Source organism: Podospora anserina, chromosome 2 (assembly GCF_000226545.1).
Source record: "Podospora anserina S mat+ genomic DNA chromosome 2, supercontig 2".
Taxonomy (NCBI): domain Eukaryota; kingdom Fungi; phylum Ascomycota; class Sordariomycetes; order Sordariales; family Podosporaceae; genus Podospora; species Podospora anserina.
Window position 1 is genome coordinate 1,787,184 of NW_001914858.1, and position 17,846 is coordinate 1,805,029.

The 17,846-nt window shown below is 51.0% G+C and overlaps 6 protein-coding genes across 6 annotated transcripts; 2 read left to right on the forward strand and 4 right to left on the reverse strand.

Annotated features, from left to right (window-relative positions):
- Positions 1–212: 212 nt before the first annotated feature.
- On the reverse strand, positions 213–2,243 carry PODANS_2_4780 (uncharacterized protein; the record flags this gene model as incomplete). The annotated part of the gene is made up of 1 exon (XM_001911201.1): positions 213–2,243. One exon carries the CDS (start codon positions 2,241–2,243, stop codon positions 213–215), a length of 2,031 nt encoding a protein of 676 aa, XP_001911236.1.
- Positions 2,244–4,347: 2,104 nt separating this feature from the next.
- Positions 4,348–5,574, forward strand: PODANS_2_4790 (uncharacterized protein; the record flags this gene model as incomplete). Its single annotated transcript, XM_001911202.1, has 1 exon — positions 4,348–5,574. The coding sequence occupies one exon, from the start codon at positions 4,348–4,350 to the stop codon at positions 5,572–5,574; it is 1,227 nt and encodes a 408-aa protein (XP_001911237.1).
- Positions 5,575–5,641: 67 nt separating this feature from the next.
- PODANS_2_4795 (uncharacterized protein) lies at positions 5,642–6,239 on the reverse strand (the record flags this gene model as incomplete). The annotated part of the gene is made up of 2 exons (XM_001911203.1): positions 5,642–5,968; positions 6,030–6,239. The coding sequence occupies 2 exons, from the start codon at positions 6,237–6,239 to the stop codon at positions 5,642–5,644; spliced, it is 537 nt and encodes a 178-aa protein (XP_001911238.1).
- Positions 6,240–7,225: 986 nt separating this feature from the next.
- On the forward strand, positions 7,226–10,608 carry PODANS_2_4800 (uncharacterized protein; the record flags this gene model as incomplete). Its single annotated transcript, XM_001911204.1, has 2 exons — positions 7,226–7,653; positions 7,722–10,608. 2 exons carry the CDS (start codon positions 7,226–7,228, stop codon positions 10,606–10,608), a joined length of 3,315 nt encoding a protein of 1,104 aa, XP_001911239.1.
- Positions 10,609–10,641: 33 nt separating this feature from the next.
- On the reverse strand, positions 10,642–11,754 carry PODANS_2_4810 (uncharacterized protein; the record flags this gene model as incomplete). The annotated part of the gene is made up of 1 exon (XM_001911205.1): positions 10,642–11,754. One exon carries the CDS (start codon positions 11,752–11,754, stop codon positions 10,642–10,644), a length of 1,113 nt encoding a protein of 370 aa, XP_001911240.1.
- A 3,756-nt stretch (positions 11,755–15,510) lies between these two features.
- PODANS_2_4820 (uncharacterized protein) lies at positions 15,511–16,720 on the reverse strand (the record flags this gene model as incomplete). Its single annotated transcript, XM_001911206.1, has 2 exons — positions 15,511–15,781; positions 15,837–16,720. 2 exons carry the CDS (start codon positions 16,718–16,720, stop codon positions 15,511–15,513), a joined length of 1,155 nt encoding a protein of 384 aa, XP_001911241.1.
- Positions 16,721–17,846: the final 1,126 nt, after the last annotated feature.

Genomic DNA, 17,846 nt, shown 5'->3' on the forward strand with positions numbered 1-17,846 from the left:
AGAGTCAACGCGAGTACTGGGTTGGAAACACAGCGCTGGGTTCCAACAAGTCGTTCTATATGATGAAGAACAAGGTGGAATGGTCGGCCGGTTACTCTTTTCCTTGCCAAGGGGAGCCTAAAGAGAGGCCACTGGGAAGGTTCTTAACGAGGGCAGGAACGACGGAACTACGAATAAAATTGTACAGTTTTGTTTTGCTTGTCTATACAATGTCAACACGTTTTTGATGCCGTTATTTTGTCTATAAATGCGATGCTCTGTGATGGCTTCTTATTCCCTCTCCTGTGATAATCCCGTCTCCGACACGGAAACTCCACATACTTAGGCGGTGTTTCTTCCTCTGTCTCAGGAGTATATTCTCCCAACTCCTCCCCAGCTTCTTCGTCCTCCTCAACACCCCTCTTCATATACTCCACCAACTGCGACAGTGCCTGCCTCGACAACTTGTGCTCCACCCCCAATCTCCCTTTTGCTCCCACCCAACACTCCCGCATCATACTCCTGGCCTCATCACACCACCCCAAATTCCACCGAGCCAACGCCACCAAAAACAAACTTCGAAGAGTATCCACGTGATTCTTTCCATAGAAGATTCTGTCAACCTCCCACTTTCTTCTCTGTTCGAGCACCGTGAGGCCCCGCTTCTCTTCCTCCTCCCAGTTTCCATCTTGAAAATAGCAAACTGCTATCGAGTATCTGATCTTGACTTCATACTCGAAAGGCTTGTCATGCTGCGGGGGATAAGAGGGATCAGCATATCTGCACACCTCCAATATCCGTTCCAATATTTCCATAGCTTCCCCAAAGCGGCCTTGTCTCCTTTGCAGAATGGCAGAGAGCTCCAAGGCAAAACACAACCCATGTGGTTTCCAATCGTTTTTGGCCTTGAACACGACTTCCCGAACCTTGATCATCTGTTCTTTCAAATCATCAGCGTCTTTTGGCCGGCCAAATCGCCCAACCGAAAGATAGGTCTCCGCTAGCGAGAACGCACATTCGAGCGTGAGATTTGACGTCTCCTTGAAGTTATGAACCAAAGAGTCGTAGCATTCTCTGAGTACCTGCACCGCCTCCGCACTACGACCAGCTTTGTGTAGTATTTCACCAACAAGGCGCTTTGTCCCGGGCGTGTCGCGATGGCTCTCACCCAGGATATTAACTTGCAGACGGTGGCAATCTTCTGCCATTTCAAAGGGCCTTGATGCCGCAACGCCGAACGCTTGATAACTCTCAGCGATCGTCAATTCCGTCAAACTGCGGAGTGTATCAGGGTGATCTTCTCCGTGTCGGTGTTTGTAACGATCGAAGACATCTTGAGCTAGCCGCTTCCATTCCGGAAGGACGGAAGACACAGGTTCCCGCGGCATGTCAATGACAGCGGTGTTACCTGGCTGGATGCAGTAAACGTTCTTGCTGAATTGCCAAAGAACCTTGATCGAGGGTGCATCACGGCGTGCTTTGAAGGAGTCGTTCTTAGAGAGGATGTCTGATGTGTCAATGGCTCGAAAGGCGTCCCGGACATTTGTCCACCCATTGATCTCTCCCGACTGCATCCAAAGTCTGTAGAAGACAACCATTCGTTGCAGAATTCTGAGCTCCTGGTCACTGTCATGCCCGTGAAGTCGACCCAACTCTTTGAGAGCCATGGCAAATTCTCTTGCTGCGATGACCCAGTTTTCATAATGACGATAGGTGATGTTGAGCATGATCCGGTCTCCCCACATTATGTCGTCCCAGAGAGCACCAGGAAACGCATTTGATTGATTGCAGACGAGATCTCTGATCTTGTCAAGCTCGGCGCGGGCACCAATATCTTTCTGTCTTTCAATCTGAGTAAGTTCTGCTTGGTGTCGAGCTTTGAGGGTGCGAGGATGCCTCTCGCCCAAAACCTCTTGATAAATTTCGGCTGACGTTCGGAACATATCCTCGACTTGGTCCCATGACTGACAACACTTCTTGAGCCCATAGGAAAGGCAGTAAAGACCATACTTGTACCGAAAACTGGCACAAGCCAGCTTCGCATCACAGCTCTTGGGAAAAAGTTCCACAACGTTCTTTTCCAGACTTCTGAAGTGGTGATAGAGGTTCCCACAGTCAGTCTGGTCCAACATGCTAATTACTTCTGCAACGTCCGGAAGTATTGCCGAGACACACATTACTGCATGTTCCAAGTGCGGGAGGGCTTCCAAATTGCGTGGGTCCTGCAGCCTTTCTTGGACCGACAGCTGCACCTGCAAGTACATCCTGAACGATCCATCATGGTCGTTATGCAGGCAGCAGAAGTCGTTCAGAGCTGCCAGAGCCTCCTCTAGCTGGGGTTTGTATAGCGCGTCCCACCTCTGGCCTCTGTTGGCGAAGCGGTATTCAAAGGAGAGAAAGCCTTGGGTCGTATCTCTAACACGCTCAGTGGGCCCCCAGAGTCTTTTCGGAAAGGAAAATAAATCCTAGATGTTTTCCAGTGTCGATTTCTACTGGTTTTAAGCGTCGGAAGAGTCCCGGTAGAAAAGGTAAGCTAGCAGTGGTGTTTCTGGGATCGAATTCGTGCCAAAGAAGCTCATCAGAAAGAAAAGATCGAGTGCAAAAGGGGATCGCCTCTGGGCCCGACCAACACATGTCTGCTATCTCAAATCCGAAGCAGACCTGCAAAAGAGATAAAATCTCATCTCCTGATTCGACCATCCTGCTCCAGTGCTCACAATGACTTTAAGCCGCTTCCATATAACTCCAAAGGTGGTTTTGTCAATGTTTGCAGTTACGGCTGCTTGAGTAATCGACAATCGCATACCACCCAGCCAGTCAGAGATTAACTCCAAACAAGACTCGCTGTATTGATCAACTCTTCCGTCAAAATGTTTTTTAAGCAGCTCCACTGACTCCGTTGTGGATAAAGAACCGACATTAAGTAAAATACCAGATTCGTTTCCTTTTAGGAGCTTGGAAGCCATGCTCTTGCCCTCAGTGGTGAAGACGATCGTCCCATGAGAACACCGGGGTAGCCTGCTCTCAAACTCCGCGATATCATTTATCCATGGCATATCGTTACTTTGATTGGCATTATCGATTATCATGATCCAGGGGCCGTTCCGGGCGTCGTTGAGCCATCGGAAAATCCAACCTGTGCATTGGTTGGTCTAATAGCCGGGAATATCGCATGCTCGGGCCATGGCGTTAAACGGACTAATGAACCTGGAAAGCCCGTCCGAAATGTTTACCCAGTAAACCGAGACTTCCGGGTGTATCTCACGCACAACATGAGCGTATTCTATCGCAATCGCTGTCTTTCTGACACAGAGATTATTTCTCTGTCAGCACCAACGAGCACCAACTCAGGAGATGCACGACGACTGTAAGGCAAAGAATTGAACAATCTCCTGATTGAGGGAGTATTCTTCGGCCTCGATTGTGGTCATTGTGAAAGGTGAAGGTGGACTTGGAGAATGTGTGAGATGATATGCGGAATGGAATGGAGGAAGAAGGAGATGGAGATGGGAGAGGAGAATTCACGGGTAACAGGCAAGAAACAAGCTGCCTTACTGGCGCCTTGTTGTATTGCGAATGTGAGGCTTGGGTGTTCTGCTGGCACGCCTGAATTTGCTGAACCATCCCGCTGGGACAGCCAGCCCAATGGGAAGCGAGCCGCCGTAAGTTAATGCGGCAAGCCGCTTGACCCATGTACCTATGCTCTTTCCCCAATACATGCTTGGCCCCCCAAAGTTGGCTAGAGATTTCCATCAAAGTGGTCTTCGGATTCCGTCGAAGCCATGCAGAAGGTTGAGATGTAGGATTAATGAGAGTTTGGCCAACCCGGCGACCGGAATGGAGATGAGAAAGCTGTATTGAGCATGGATGCTGTGAGACAGGTGGGCGGTGGGCTTTTGTTGGATGAGATGGAAGAATAGGAGCGGGGTTGGCAAGGAACGAGAGAGAGGTATCTCCAGGAGCTACCTACACGCCAATTCAAGGATCTATTCTCATTACCCGTTACCACTACATAGATATCTTCTTGAGATCAGATGGCAAACCTTCACCTTGTTTCACGATGCTAGTGGGTGTGGACTTACACCTGATAGGCTCGCATTCCTCGCATCAAAGTGTGCATTGCATTCCCCCGATGAGTCAACGGCGAGTAACCATTGAAGCCAAATCCTGCAAAGCAATTGGACCAAAGCCCGAATGGCTCTTTCGGTTGTTCAAAGCACTCTCACCAGTAACCCTACCATCCTGTTCATAAATAGGGGTGGCTACTCGGCCTTCTATCTGCCAAGAGATCAACAACACAATTCACACTTGCTTTTTTTCACGATCATCACCCATAGCCACTGCAATCTTGTGTTCTAAACTGAGACCATGGCCAACCAAACTATCGAACCCACCTTCCAAACCGCCATCTCCGCCTCCAAAATTAACGGCGTCATCATCTGCGCAACCAACACCACCGGCAGCTTCACCTACAACCACATCGCCGGCTCACGCACCCTTCTTTCCGGTGAATCCCTCCCCCACCAACTCAACGACATCTTTTACCTCGCCTCCGCAACAAAGCTCATCACCACCATCGCCGCCCTCCAAGCCATAGACGACGGGCACCTCTCCCTCGACTCCCCAGACACAATCTCCCAATTCGCCCCGGAACTGGTCAACAGACCCATCCTCTCCCCAGACGGCGCGACCCTCACCCCTCCCACCAACCGCATCACCCTCCGCCAGTTACTTTCCCACACCTCCGGCCTGGCATATCACTTCCTCCACCCTTACCTCTCCGCCTGGCGCGAGAAGAACCAAGAGCCCCTGCAACCAGGCCACCGTCGCCCAGTAGAAGAAGCATTCGCTTACCCGCTGATCTTTGAGCCCGGAACATCCTGGTCTTATGGACCTAACCTCGATTGGGCAGGGCGTATCCTCGAGCGAGCGACGAATACCACCGTCGGGCAACACGTCCAGGAGCGCATCTGCAAACCACTTGGCATCCCAGCACAAGATGCCCAGTTTTACCCCGTCGAGGGTGATGAACCCAGATCTCGAATGGTCGACCTTAACCCCTCTGACCCGGAAGGGCTGGGGTTGGCTGTTGTGGGGGGGACAATGGATATGAACAGGCGGAGTGAGGGGGATTTTGGTGGGCATGGGATGTTTATGAGTGCTGAGGGGTATATCAAAGTTCTTCGGTCTCTGTTGGCAAATGATGGAAATTTGTTGAGGAAAGAGACGGGGGAGGAGATGTTTAGGGATCAGATTGGGGCGGAGGGGGAGGAGAATGCGAGGGGGGTGTTTGATGGTCCTACTGGCATCTTCTACAGGGTTGGGACGGAGGGGGTCAAGGTTGGACATGGGTTGGGTGGGTTGTTGACTTTGGAGGGGGTGGATGGGTGGTATGGGGAGAGGACGTTGACTTGGGGTGGGGGGTTGTCGTTTGCGTGGTTTGTTGATCGGAGCAATGGGCTTTGCGGGTTGTGTGCGATACAGCCGGCGATGCCGGTTGATGTGCGGAGTCTGTCGGATTTGAAGAATACGTTCAGGCATGATGTTTATAGGAAGTTTGAGGAGTGGAAGAAGGAGGAGAAGCGGAAGTTGTAGGTAATGGACAGGTACCTAACTAACCTATGTGCATGCCGCTAGAAACTTTCCCACACTCACCCGCCATCTAGACCCTCCGCGTCTTCTTCCCCTTCTTCCCCTTGCCCGCAATCGTACTCGGACTAGTCATCCTCCAAAGATCAATCTCGATTCCTTCCACTTGCCCATCCTCGTCCACCACCGGCGTAGTAATCCCCACCGCCACAATTCCGCTCAGCCACCCATACGGCGTGTCTGATCCAGCCTCAAACCTGACCCTAGTATGCAACACACCCTCAGGTTGCTGCGGGCCGTTGGCCGAGACGTAGATGTCTACGCCATCGGTAGTTTTCAATTGATACCGAGCGTCGACATAAAAGTTGCCCACGGTTGGATTGCCCAGACCCCAGTCACCCTATAGAAGAAACCTTGTCAGGGTGCATGAAACGGCAAGACAAGAAAGGTTAGGTGCTTACTCCATAGGCAGGAACGGTGGCATTGAAGAGAGGACCAATGAATGTCCCGCCGGCAAGGGGGAAGACGGTACGGCTGCCAAAGGTGCTGGAGCCGATGCTGAAAGGGGCGGAGGCGGCGATGCTTGCGTGGCCGAGGTAGGAGAGGCCTGGTGAGGCCGGAGTGGAGGCTGTGGCAAGCGGGAGGAGAGGGAGGAGCGTTGAGAGCTTCATTTTTGCGTGGGTTATTGGTGTTGGAAGTGATGAGAATGCGTGTTTGATGGTTATCTACCTGTTTACGATGTTGGTAAAGAAGTTGGGAGGGACAAGTGAGGCTGTAGTTATACTTCTCGGTCGCCAGTCCTCGAGCCAGTTGCCAGGATGGCATCACACCTCAGCAACAAGGCGAGCTAGGTACATAGGTATAGTCTAGTAAGCTACACGCTATCTCACCAGGGTCATCGGACCGACGACATCACGTTCAAGATGAGTATCATTGGAAGGTGCTGTTTGTATTCATCATGCCAAGTGATTTATAACGGGTTTCATAAGCATGTCTACTGCTTTAGGAATATGTTAATTCCTTCGCTAAAAAAACATATGCAGACACTTATTCAGCTCTCGCACCATCAACTGGTGACAGACAGGGTCTAAGTCCGAGCAGATTATCGATTCTGATCTTTCCCCATGAGGCCCGATCTCTGGAGATTAACAGAGTAGAATACCAGGTATGAACGGTGGTATAAAGGCCCAGTTTTTGTTACTTGTTGGGTGTTGGTTGCGTTATGATAGCTGCTCCGATCTCTCTGCTTTTCTCCACCTATTGCCACCTCTCCTGGACAAAGCGCTCATTTTAGCTGTGTTTACAGCAAGTTGTGTTTGGGTTCTATCAAAGGATGATCGGATTTGTTACGTTTACTGGACATCTAGTGTTCAGTATCAAGTGTTATGTACCTGTGCAGATGATTGGGGGGGAGAATTGAGGTCGAACCAACCGAGGCTGCTGCGCCACATTGAGGATTCGAGTTTGACGGGGAAGGCGCAGTAGGAGGTCAACATGGGCGCAGGTGGGTGTTCTGCCTGAATATGCAACGAACCACATGTGCCTCAGTCGTGCAGCTAACTTCCCCGCCAGTCTCCACGGATGACCTCTACCTGTCAAAGCATCACCGCATGTGCGATACTCACGCTGGGTTGTCAAACATCCCCGATGAGACAACATGGATCCCCTCACCTCCATCAGCCTGGTTGCCAATGTTGCCGCCTTTGTTGATTTCGGCTTCAAGATTGTGTCCGCTGCCCGCGAGGTTCAAAGTTCCACAAGTGGGACGACTGCTACCAATGTCAACGCTGAGGTTCTTACTATCAACTTTAGGACAGTCGTCGCAAACATTAAAGGTTCTCGGCTTGCAGGTAACTCTCAGTTGGACGAGGCGAGGTTAGCTGCGCTTGTTGACGAATGTGAGCGTCTATCGGATGAGCTTCTTGGCCTACTGGACTCTCTCAGGGCCAGAAAGCCAGGCTCAAAGAGACATGTGTTCGTCATCGCCTTGAGGAACATGATGAAAAGGGGTGAAAAGGAGGCGTTGGAAGCGCGGTTGGATAGATGTAGAAATCAGCTGCAGCTGGAAATTGCCCAGCGAACGAGGTAAACTCTCGTCCAAGCCCCGTATCCTACCACGAAACATGAGTAGCTAGCTGACTGATGGTGTGCAGTGAAAAGTCCCTGGAACGTCTGGAGGTCATTGCGGCAAGTGGTGAATGCCAAACAAACGAGCTCGCTGTCATCAAACGTAGCTTGCACGATTTGCATCAGCTGCATTCTACCACCCAAACCAAACTTGATTCGACCTCATTTCAGGGGTTGAACAGCTTACTGAAGCTCTGCGGGCAAGCCTTTGAAAATGTTGCTCTTTCCAAGCTCCTATCCTCCATTGGGTTCGAGAAAATGTCTGATCGACTTGAAAATATCGCCGAGGCCCATGCAACGACTTTCAACTGGCTAGTAGATGCTTCCGAGGCTGTGGACCCCAAAGCATCATTGGGAGATTTGGAATCTTTAGAGGCCCAAGAGTGGCTACGCTACACCGAGGTTCAAGATTCATATCGCAAGGTGTCTCGGGAGGCTCTGACATCGTGGCTTTTGGAAGGTAATGGGATTTTCCACATCTTCGGAAAGCCAGGGTCAGGAAAGTCCACGTTGTTGAAGCATCTGCTGAAGCACCCTGCTGTTCAGAATATGCTTGAAGGGTGGGCCGGAGGCAAAGCACTGATCAAGTGCTCATTTTTCTTCTGGAAAGGTGGCTCGGTTGGCCAAAAAACGTTTTCCGGCCTTTACCGATCCCTTCTCTGTTCGGTCTTCAAACAGTGCCCGGAGCTGGTCCCATCAATTTTCCCATCACTTTGGCAACTGTGTTTGCAGGGTGGAAATGCTCAATTGACCGACGCTGAAGCGCGCCGTGCTTTCCTCGAGATAATGGAGCGAGACGAAGTCTTTACACACCGAAAATTTGCATTCTTCATCGACGGCCTGGATGAGTTCGAAGGCGATGACACTGGCTTGGTTCGTACCTTTCTCGGTTGGACACGGCTCAGACCCGACAACATCAAAATCTGCGTTTCAAGTCGCGAGCTTCCGCTATTCCAAGAGCGTTTCTCATCGTATCCCAAGCTTCGACTACACGAGGTTACAAGTTTGGACATTATGGGTTATGTGAAGAGTACGCTCGAAGAGAATGAAGACTTGTCCTCGGCAGTCGACCACAGCCTCACCCTCCATCTTGGTCAGAAGATCATTGAGAAGGCAGAAGGAGTGCTGCTGTGGGTATCATTGGTCCTGCGGATTGTTGAGCGTGGTCTTCTTCAGGAGGACAACCCCGAAGACTTGGAGGCCAAGATCGATGGACTGCCTACAGAACTCGAGAATTTGTTTCAAGTCATATTCAAAGCAATTGAGACAGAGGCTCACCCTATTGACAGGCGTAGGGCTATGCTCACTCTAGCTGTTTGCTTGGAGCGGACATCTTGGGAACTATCCAACGTTTTTCTTCATCAGCTATCCTTTCTGGATGAGTACGAATCAGATTGCAATTTTCTCTTCAAGAGTTTACGCCAAACAGAGACTATTGAAGATGAAGAAAGGCTACGGAGATGTCGGAAGCAAGTCAACGGACGATGCAGAGGACTTGTGAGCGTAACTGCATCAAGCACTGACGAACCGGACGTGCCAATACCGACAAGAAGAGTTGAACAAGTTGCAATTACACACCGCTCCCTCATCGAATTCTTTTCGAAAACACAGGTCCGTGAAGTTATCGAGGCTCAGACCCAAGGATTCAATATGACACAGTTTACTAGCCGATCTTTCGTGGCTCAGCAGATGACAGAACCGGATCCAAGTTCGATAGAAGAATCTCACCTCCACTTCGACATTCTTGGACTCTTCAAGGTTGTATGGTACCATGATTTCATGAACACATCCATTGTGACAGATGTGCTTCTAGACTTGCAAAAAATTCCCTTTCTTTCATCCCCACTCAAGGTCTCGGGGAGTGAAAGTTATCGGCCAATGGACTATGGGTGGTCGTATCTTTGGAGAAAGAGAGCGGCATGCCGTCGTATTGGTTCACATAAGGAGGATCGAACTGTTGCTGAGATCATCATTTTCCTGGCGTTAAAATATGGGCTACCAGAGCTCTTAACCCCACCCGAGGTGCTCAAGGGAGGGGCACTTGTTCAAGCTGCTCAGAAGATTGGGCCGCAGCACCTACTAATGCGTATGTTTGACACTTTACTGGCATCGACTCAACCCTCTTGGAATCAGCTTGAACTCCGACAGTATGACCGCCTTCTGAAGACAATGGCCATGTGCCTACGAGATGGGGCATCACCAAATCTCCCAGTCACTTGGCAACAAAACTACCCTTTACTAGATCGGTTTTCAGGAAGGATCTCAAGTCTGTGGGAGGTATTGATCTGGACAACCTTGTGTGGGTACGATCAGGTGAACGGAATGCAAATCAACGGACAAAAGCGCATTTTGACCTTTTTGCCCATCTGGGTTCTCTTCCTGGCTTATGGTGCAGACACCGAGTTCAAGCTCAAGGTCGATACTGACCACGCAGTATCACTTTACCAAGACGCTATTCGCATTGTCGCGCTTTTCGGAAAAGAACAAGAGGACCCCTTCACGCCGCTCTTTATCCCGCGGCTACAGAACTTGGTGGTGGACATGGCTTCGAAACAAAACGGGCTCCTCAGTCTCTCCGATATCACCAGCTTACTCTTCCCGGATAACTTTCACAAGTTTGTACCTCTGCTCGAGCAACAAGGGAGCAGCGAACAAGACGGGGAGGAGAAACGGTGCGCAGTGCTTAAATCTTTTGGACTGGATTTAGAGCACTGGGATCCTCCGCCACCATCGCCAGTAGTCGCAGTGTTTCCAGAAGTCTTTGGCTTGTCGATTAACAAGTTTGTACTAGAAATGTTGGGCCCTTATGCGGTGGACGAGCCGCAGCGGGGGATTGTGGTCTACACCAAACAGGGTATTGAACTTTTGGACCGAAACAATCCAGCACATGACCTAGTCGACATTCTCGAATAGGAGATCTTACCGCACGAACAAGAGAAGGTTGTATCATATCATCCACCGACCATGCACCCTAATATCCTCCGCCGCCGTCGCCATGTCCCTCTTCATCCACGATTCTACCAGCACCCTCACCCCTTCAGGCGTTAGCCAATTCAGCCCCCATATCAACCGGACAACAACCCAATACGCCCCCCAAACTGCCCACCCATTCGGATCAGGCAGCCCAAAAGCAACCCTAAACCTCTCTGGCAACCAACCAGCCATCAACACCCTCATAACCGGCAAAGCCCACATCAAAAACCAAGGCAACTCCATCCCTCTCAGCAAAACATCCGCCACCTGCTTACTCGCCTCTATAATCTCCAATGATTGCAACTCCTCATTAAAATACCTCTCAAACTCCCCCAACGACCCAGGCCACATCTCCAGCGGCATATCCAACGCGGTAGCAAACCTCCCAAACTCCTGACATAGCACCTCTTTCTCCTCCCGTGACATGGGTTTCCTCTCAATCGAAAACAGCTCGTGAGTTTTTTGGCCAGCAACGAAGAGGGTGGCTGCTGTCCATTTCTGGAGGACAGGGTCATTGGCGGTGTAATTTGGGCCGTGGATGTGGGAGTCTTTTGACCTGTTAGCAGGGATGGGACAGGTAAGGTGGGGGGGGGACAAACGTTGTTTTTTGATAGCATTGCAGATGAGATTGCGTTGTTCCTCGGTTCCGTGGACCACGGCAATGATGAAGGCTGCGGTTCGGCGGAAGCGGGAGATGGGGTGGGTGCGGAAGCGGGAGTGGGTGCAGGAGCCGAGGGCGATGCTGGGGGAGGCGATTTGGAGGAGGATGGCGTAGGGTCCGCCGAGCCAGGTTATGAGGTTGCCGCAGGAGGTCTTGAGGTGGTCTTCTGCGGTTGGGGTTGGGAGGAGAGGGACTTTTTCGTTAACAGGTGGTGGTGGTGGTGGGTTTTGGGGTATGGTGTTGGACATGGAGAACCGTGGGATATAGGATTGAGTATTCGAGCAAGATGGTCGTTTCTTCCTTGGGAATGTGCTGTCGTTGAGTGGGTTCTCTGAAGGTTGGCTGTAGTTTTTGCTTCGCTGGTAAGCTTGCGAGCCGAGGTAGTGGATTTTCTTTGTTTGGCCTTTTTGTATCAGCGTCATCATGGTATTTTACATCATTTTGAGCATACGGAAAGGGTCCCTTTGGCTTTGGAAAGCACATGTCTGTGTCTGGTGACTACTTACCTACTTATCACGGAAATCTATCTTCAGCTCTCAGGAGGTCCGGACAGCCCCGAGAAGTAGGCGAGTTGCATGCATGTCTCACCGTACCACCCACCATCACTCGACATCCCAGGAAGCATCGTGATTCGATAACATCACCCGAAAGATACCTAAATCAGCACAACATCAACGGGCTGAGTCGCGTTTGGACTTTTAGAGCTGATATCCATCCTCTGATAGGCAATACTGTCATATGTGGAAAAATAAGAGGTGGGTTACATCGGTCAGTCCCATGTCAGCATGTGCCACATCGGGAGGCCGCAGGTAGGTAGGCACTCATTCTGAAAAAAATGCATGACACGGTTGTTCTAAATACAGGGGCACATACGTCGAACATGCACCATCCATCTACATGGAATGCCATCTGCCACCATGGCTGGAAAGGGGCGCACACCTTGAAACTTTGACCAACGAGGATGGCCTTTGGGGAATTGCAGTTCCATATGATACCCCGGGAAACTTAGCTACTGTTTTGTGTGGTTGTGTAGGGTGTGAAGCGCGCTGCTAGAAGATACGAGGGCTTTTTAAGACGATGACTGACTTGCCAATACCAGTCTAAAGGGCTGACATGATCGCGAGTGTGACAACATCAAGTCAAACCAGGCCAACTCCGTTATCCTCTTGGAGCGGCCAGAGCAAGATCTTTTCATGTATATGATATATCCCTAACCCTGTCTCACGTACATATCGTAGACACTGCCGAAAGGGAATATACCAGCTGTAAGCATTGTGATAAGCGAAGTGGTCTTCATAATGGGTCAGGTGCGCTCCACGCAACCTCTAAGATTGATCTTTAAAGCCAAGCCAATGATTTCAGTTGGATTTGTATCAAAACCACACGGGACGGGGAGCAGGTGGTGATTCGGATAATCATTCGGCCGAACACCGATCATGCACACCTGCAATCACAATAATAATGGAGGGAAGTAATGTGTGAGAAGACATTGTGCTAGATCCGATGGCAACGATCGGCTGACCTCAAGCTGGCGGCGCGGTGAAAGCTCAACTTTCAGAAGAATCTCGGGCTGCGATGGCAGCACACGCTACGTTGCGGTGCTTGTACAAGATGAAAATACAACGGTAGTCGAGCTAGCAAAGAAGTCATCGCCAGGGCGCAGGATGCGACCAAAGAGTCAACTCGGCACTGGAAGCAGCCCTGGGACAAGAATCTGCTGGAAAATCATCGCACAGCTAAACTCCATCGTTCTCTCCCGGAACCAGGCATTTGTCTGTTTCGATGTGTTCGACGAGGGCTGCAGCGCTCAAACTTAGCAGAGATTGATTCAAGCTGCGAGCAGCCTATACATTTTATCCAGAAGAGGGGAGACCGCCTTTTTCGTACGACGAGAACCCCGGCATGGATAATTACGTCGCAAAGCGATCCTCACAGATCAGAGCTTGGACTCATGGCCCCGGCCGTACTTCATGGACGGAAATAACCCGCCGGTATACGACAATGGACGTCGACTTGAAGCATCAGAAATCGAGGGATTACTCAAAGATGAGGATTGTGCCACAGAGAAGGACTATGATGATGGGGAAACCTTGCCATCCGTGGAGGGCAGATCCCAGAAGAATCCTGATAGGCTGATGGAAGGTTGGCGAGACCAACGAGGAGGGGAAGCAAGGATGACATGTTGGCCATTTCGCAGCTTGGGTCAAAAAGGACAGCAAAAGAGTAGGTAGACACGAATTCGTAAGGATCAACATTTTTGGCACGTACCTCAGTATGTTAACGGCCTACGGCTGGGTATAGGTGTAGGTTATAGGTAAAAGATTGAATTGTCCGATAAAGAAGACAAGAGAGGCAAGGGGAAATACACTGCCTACAACGTCCTCTTAAGTCTTTTAAATCCTCCCGACTTCCCCTACTAAACATAGAAAACATCTACCAAAATTATCCAAACTTCCTCGTATCCCTTCCTTGTATCCCTTCGTCGTATCCCTTCCTCATATCCCTTCCTCATATCCCTTCCTCATATCCCTTCCTCATATCCCTTCCTCATATCCCTTCCTCATATCCCATTTGACTTGCCGCCTCTCACGTTACTGTAAGGATAAAACCTAAACCGAACATCATCCCATAATACAGCAGACAGTGAGACAGTATCTGAACGTTTAGCTGGACTTTTGCATAGTATTTGTTTGGCATCTCATCGAGTGTTCTCCACAGCAGTATAATGTTTTTGTCAGGATATCACCAGACCAAGATAGGTAGGTAGATAGGTAGATATATAAGTCAAGTCTGCTCATTTGGCATCCGCCGATCCGGACAGTCCAATCGTAAGGTAGCTCATTGAACGCACATTAATCGACACACTGTTATAATGAAGGGGGGGGTCCTTCGGTTGTAATCAGAGGAGAGCCTCCACTGTTTTCTTTGGAAATGCCACTCACACTACACAACACCTATTCGCTATCGCTACCACTTTCGCTGGTAGGGGGAGTAGGATAGGTGCAAGTAATGCACCAAACAGCGTTATCGTAGTAGAGGCTATTGTTTGGAGTCCCCGCGTGTGGGCTCGCGGCGTTTCGACGTCTGTTGCAACGAGTTACTTTGGTTTGCTGGATGAAGTGGCATCGAGAGCAGCAGTAGTAGTGCTTGTAGGTACACATGGCTGTTGAATTGAGAAGCTGGGACAGCTCGAGATTGAGTGCAGAATGGTTCAACTGGCCCGGACAGTGTAGAGGAAGGCAAGAACATAGCCGATATGCCCACTTACTGTGCCCGACCATCATTTCTGGTGTTACATTGGCATGAATTATGGTGAAGCCTTCCTACCTCTCTTTTCTGCAGTAGACGCGGCAGCCTTCCCTATGGCCCTATGGCGCACATCCGTCGACTAAGGTGGTTACCTAGCACCCTAAGTGTAGCCCTGTGCTGTTCTTAAGGTAGAGAATTTAGAGCCAATGAATTACATGAGCCGACATCCTGCAGATTGTGATATGCCACCCATAAATATACCGGCCTATCATTCACCAAGAACATACCGAACATGCAAGTAAATTTGAAGTGAGTTGAGACACGGAGGCAAGGACCGCTTTCCTCCCCCCTCCCGCCATCCGAATCCCATGTGGTCGCCCAGCCAATTCATGTTCCTGGCTCTTAATAATCACCACCATGGATGCCAGCTGCAGGCCCAAGTCTCCAGAAAGTGATATATCTCACCAGTACTCTGGCTACGTCGCGAAATCCATACCCCTTGCGGACCTCAATTGTGGAGAGGAACGATGTTACCGTTCATCTCAGAATCATCCCTGTGTACCAAGTAGGTACCTAGCCAAGATACTTGAGAGCCTAGGAAATCTTGGTAAAGGGTCAGGCAAAGAACTCACAGCAGAGAATGATTGCAGGCTCTGTATTTGCCATGGGATTATGTATATACAATACAACACCATCAACTACCAACGACCAAATCCAGCACGCTCCTTTGGGGGAATAGTTTGAAACAACAAGACCAAAAGACAACACAACTCCATCCCAACAAAATTACCAATGACCAACCAACCAAGCCAGCAGCGGACCCAGAGACCTGAAAGCCGCTCCCGCTACATGCAATCACCAAACCCAACCCGTGTCATCCCATTCATGATGTCAAAAGCACACCCAAGAAACTTTTATGCCTCACACATCATTTACAGCTGAGCCAAGAGTACAGCAGCGCCAAAGAGGGCGGCCATGCCAAGAGCAGCACCCTGAGCAGCAGCACCAGCCTCAACAGGAGTGTCATCACCGTTGCCGCTGTCAGGGCCAGAGGTAGCAGTAGGCTCGGCAGGAGCACTGGTGGGAACAGTGATGCCAGAGGTGAAGGGGACACCGCCGGTGCTGCTGGCGCCAGAGAAAGCGGGAGCCTGGGTGGACTCGGCAGGGTTGGGCTCAGCGTCGGTGTTGGAGGGGTTGAGGACACTGTTGACATTATTAACACCCATCTTGGTCCGTCATGATCATCGGGGAGACTTACCCATCAATAACATGAATAACCCCATTGGCGCAAAGCACATCAGCCTTCACAACCCTAGCACTGTTGACAAAAACGCTCCCATCCTCCACCCGAAGCGTAATATCACCCCCCTGGAAAGTAGTCGCCGTAGCCCCGTCCTCAATCTGGCTGGAATAAACAGTCTGCCCGACAATGACGTGATACCCCAGAATCCCCGTCAGCTGCTCAACAGTCAGCTCGCTGACCAGGTTCCCAATCGCATCAAACGCCGCGTTGTTGGGGGCAAAAAGGGTAATGTCCCGCGCGTTGGTGAGCGTCTCGGCAACACCAGCCTGCGTCACGGCGCCGACAAGAGCAGTGAGGTTTTGCTCCAGGAGGGCGGCGGGCAAAGGAGCGGGGATAGTGAGGTAGTTGTCGATGATGTGGATGGTGCCGCCGGTGTAGTTGAAGTTGGCGGATTCAACAGTGCTGAGCTCGCCGTTTCCAGAAAGGAAGCTCACGCCGCCGTCAGCGGCCTGGACTTGGAGTCTCTGGCCGCCGGTGACGTTGCTGTACGCCGCGAGGTCGAGGATGGTGGGGAGGAATTGGGTGGGGGAGGAGGTGAGGTTGGAGGCGTAGAAGGTCCCGTTGAGGACGTGATAGGCGAGGAAGGCGGTGAGGTAGTTGGGGTCGGAGAGGAGCTCGTTGGCCAGAGGGGTGGCGTTCAGACGGGCGAGGGCCTCGTTGGAGGGGGCGAGGAGGGTGACATCTTGGGCGTTGGCGAAGAGCTCGTAGATGACCTCTTCGGACTGGAGGAAGCTGGTGAGGGAGGAGAGAGTAGCCGCGTTCTCGGCGAGGACGTCGGCGAGGGTTTGGGCGTTGGCTGCCGAGGCGAGACCCAGGAGAGTGAGGGTCTTGAGCTGCATGTTGGGTGTGTTTGACTTGTTGTTTCTGAAAGAGCGAACGAGAGTAAGAGGAAAGGGGACTCGTCAGGAGTGATGGCCCGGTGGCGCTTTTGAACGGTAGAGGCGGGATGTAGATTGATAGATGTCTGTCTGACTGTCTGGCTGTCTAAACTGTCTCGAACAATCACGGGGACCACGAGACTTTAAGCTACGCCGGTTGACGGCGATGCATCGCTCGGTTTCGGCGCATATCCAAAGGCTCTTCCTCATCAGTGCCTGACCGATCTGAACATCCATCTCCAACCCTTGCTGCATCGACGAGCCGCATAGAACATGAGGCATTCCTGCAAGGGCTCCCAACCCGAATGCGAGTAGTCAGACTCCAACAAAACCTCCACACCTCTAGAGCCAAGCTTGGCATACCCGTCAATCCACCCCTGACAAAGAACAGCAGAGAGAAAACATGGAGAGAATGTCGTCACTCTGCAGCGGTCCGTTGCTTGGCAGCTCTTGACCTGTAGGATGTGAGGCTAGTCGGCACGTTTGTATCCATCCATTCAAAAGGTCCCATCTTCGGCGGAAGACTCAACTCTCGAATCGAGAATCAAATACAAATGTCCCGCCCTGCCGAAATCACGTCAGTCTCAACCCTCGACCGCACATGAGCGAGACGATGGGATATAATACTATGAAAAACTCTGTTGATCCGCCGTGGTATGTAAGTAGAATACGCGTCCCTGCATTGCTCTACAGGTCCCTACTGCCCATTCACATCAGTAGTCAAAACCTTGTCTTCACAACTAGTATTCCGCCGACTCGGCATCCAAATCCCCCCGGCATCCCGGCCTCGGTCCCAAGCCGACCAAGCCGATCCAGAACCTGCTTTCATCGAATGTTTCTTCCAATTTCGATTGCCATGTCTGAAGCCAAGCGAAAACAACACGGTAAACAAGTTGGTGTTGAAGGAAAAGGAACAACACAGCCCCGATTTCACCAGATGGCGACAAGGGTGCAAATCCCATCTGCGATCGCCAAGCTTCGGATCCGGGGCAGTCTTGATCGCTGGGCCGCGCGCCGATTCGCCCTGCCGCACGGGCCCTAAGCCCAGTCAAACGGGCGCTAACCCTTTACGCATTTTTAGTGGAGA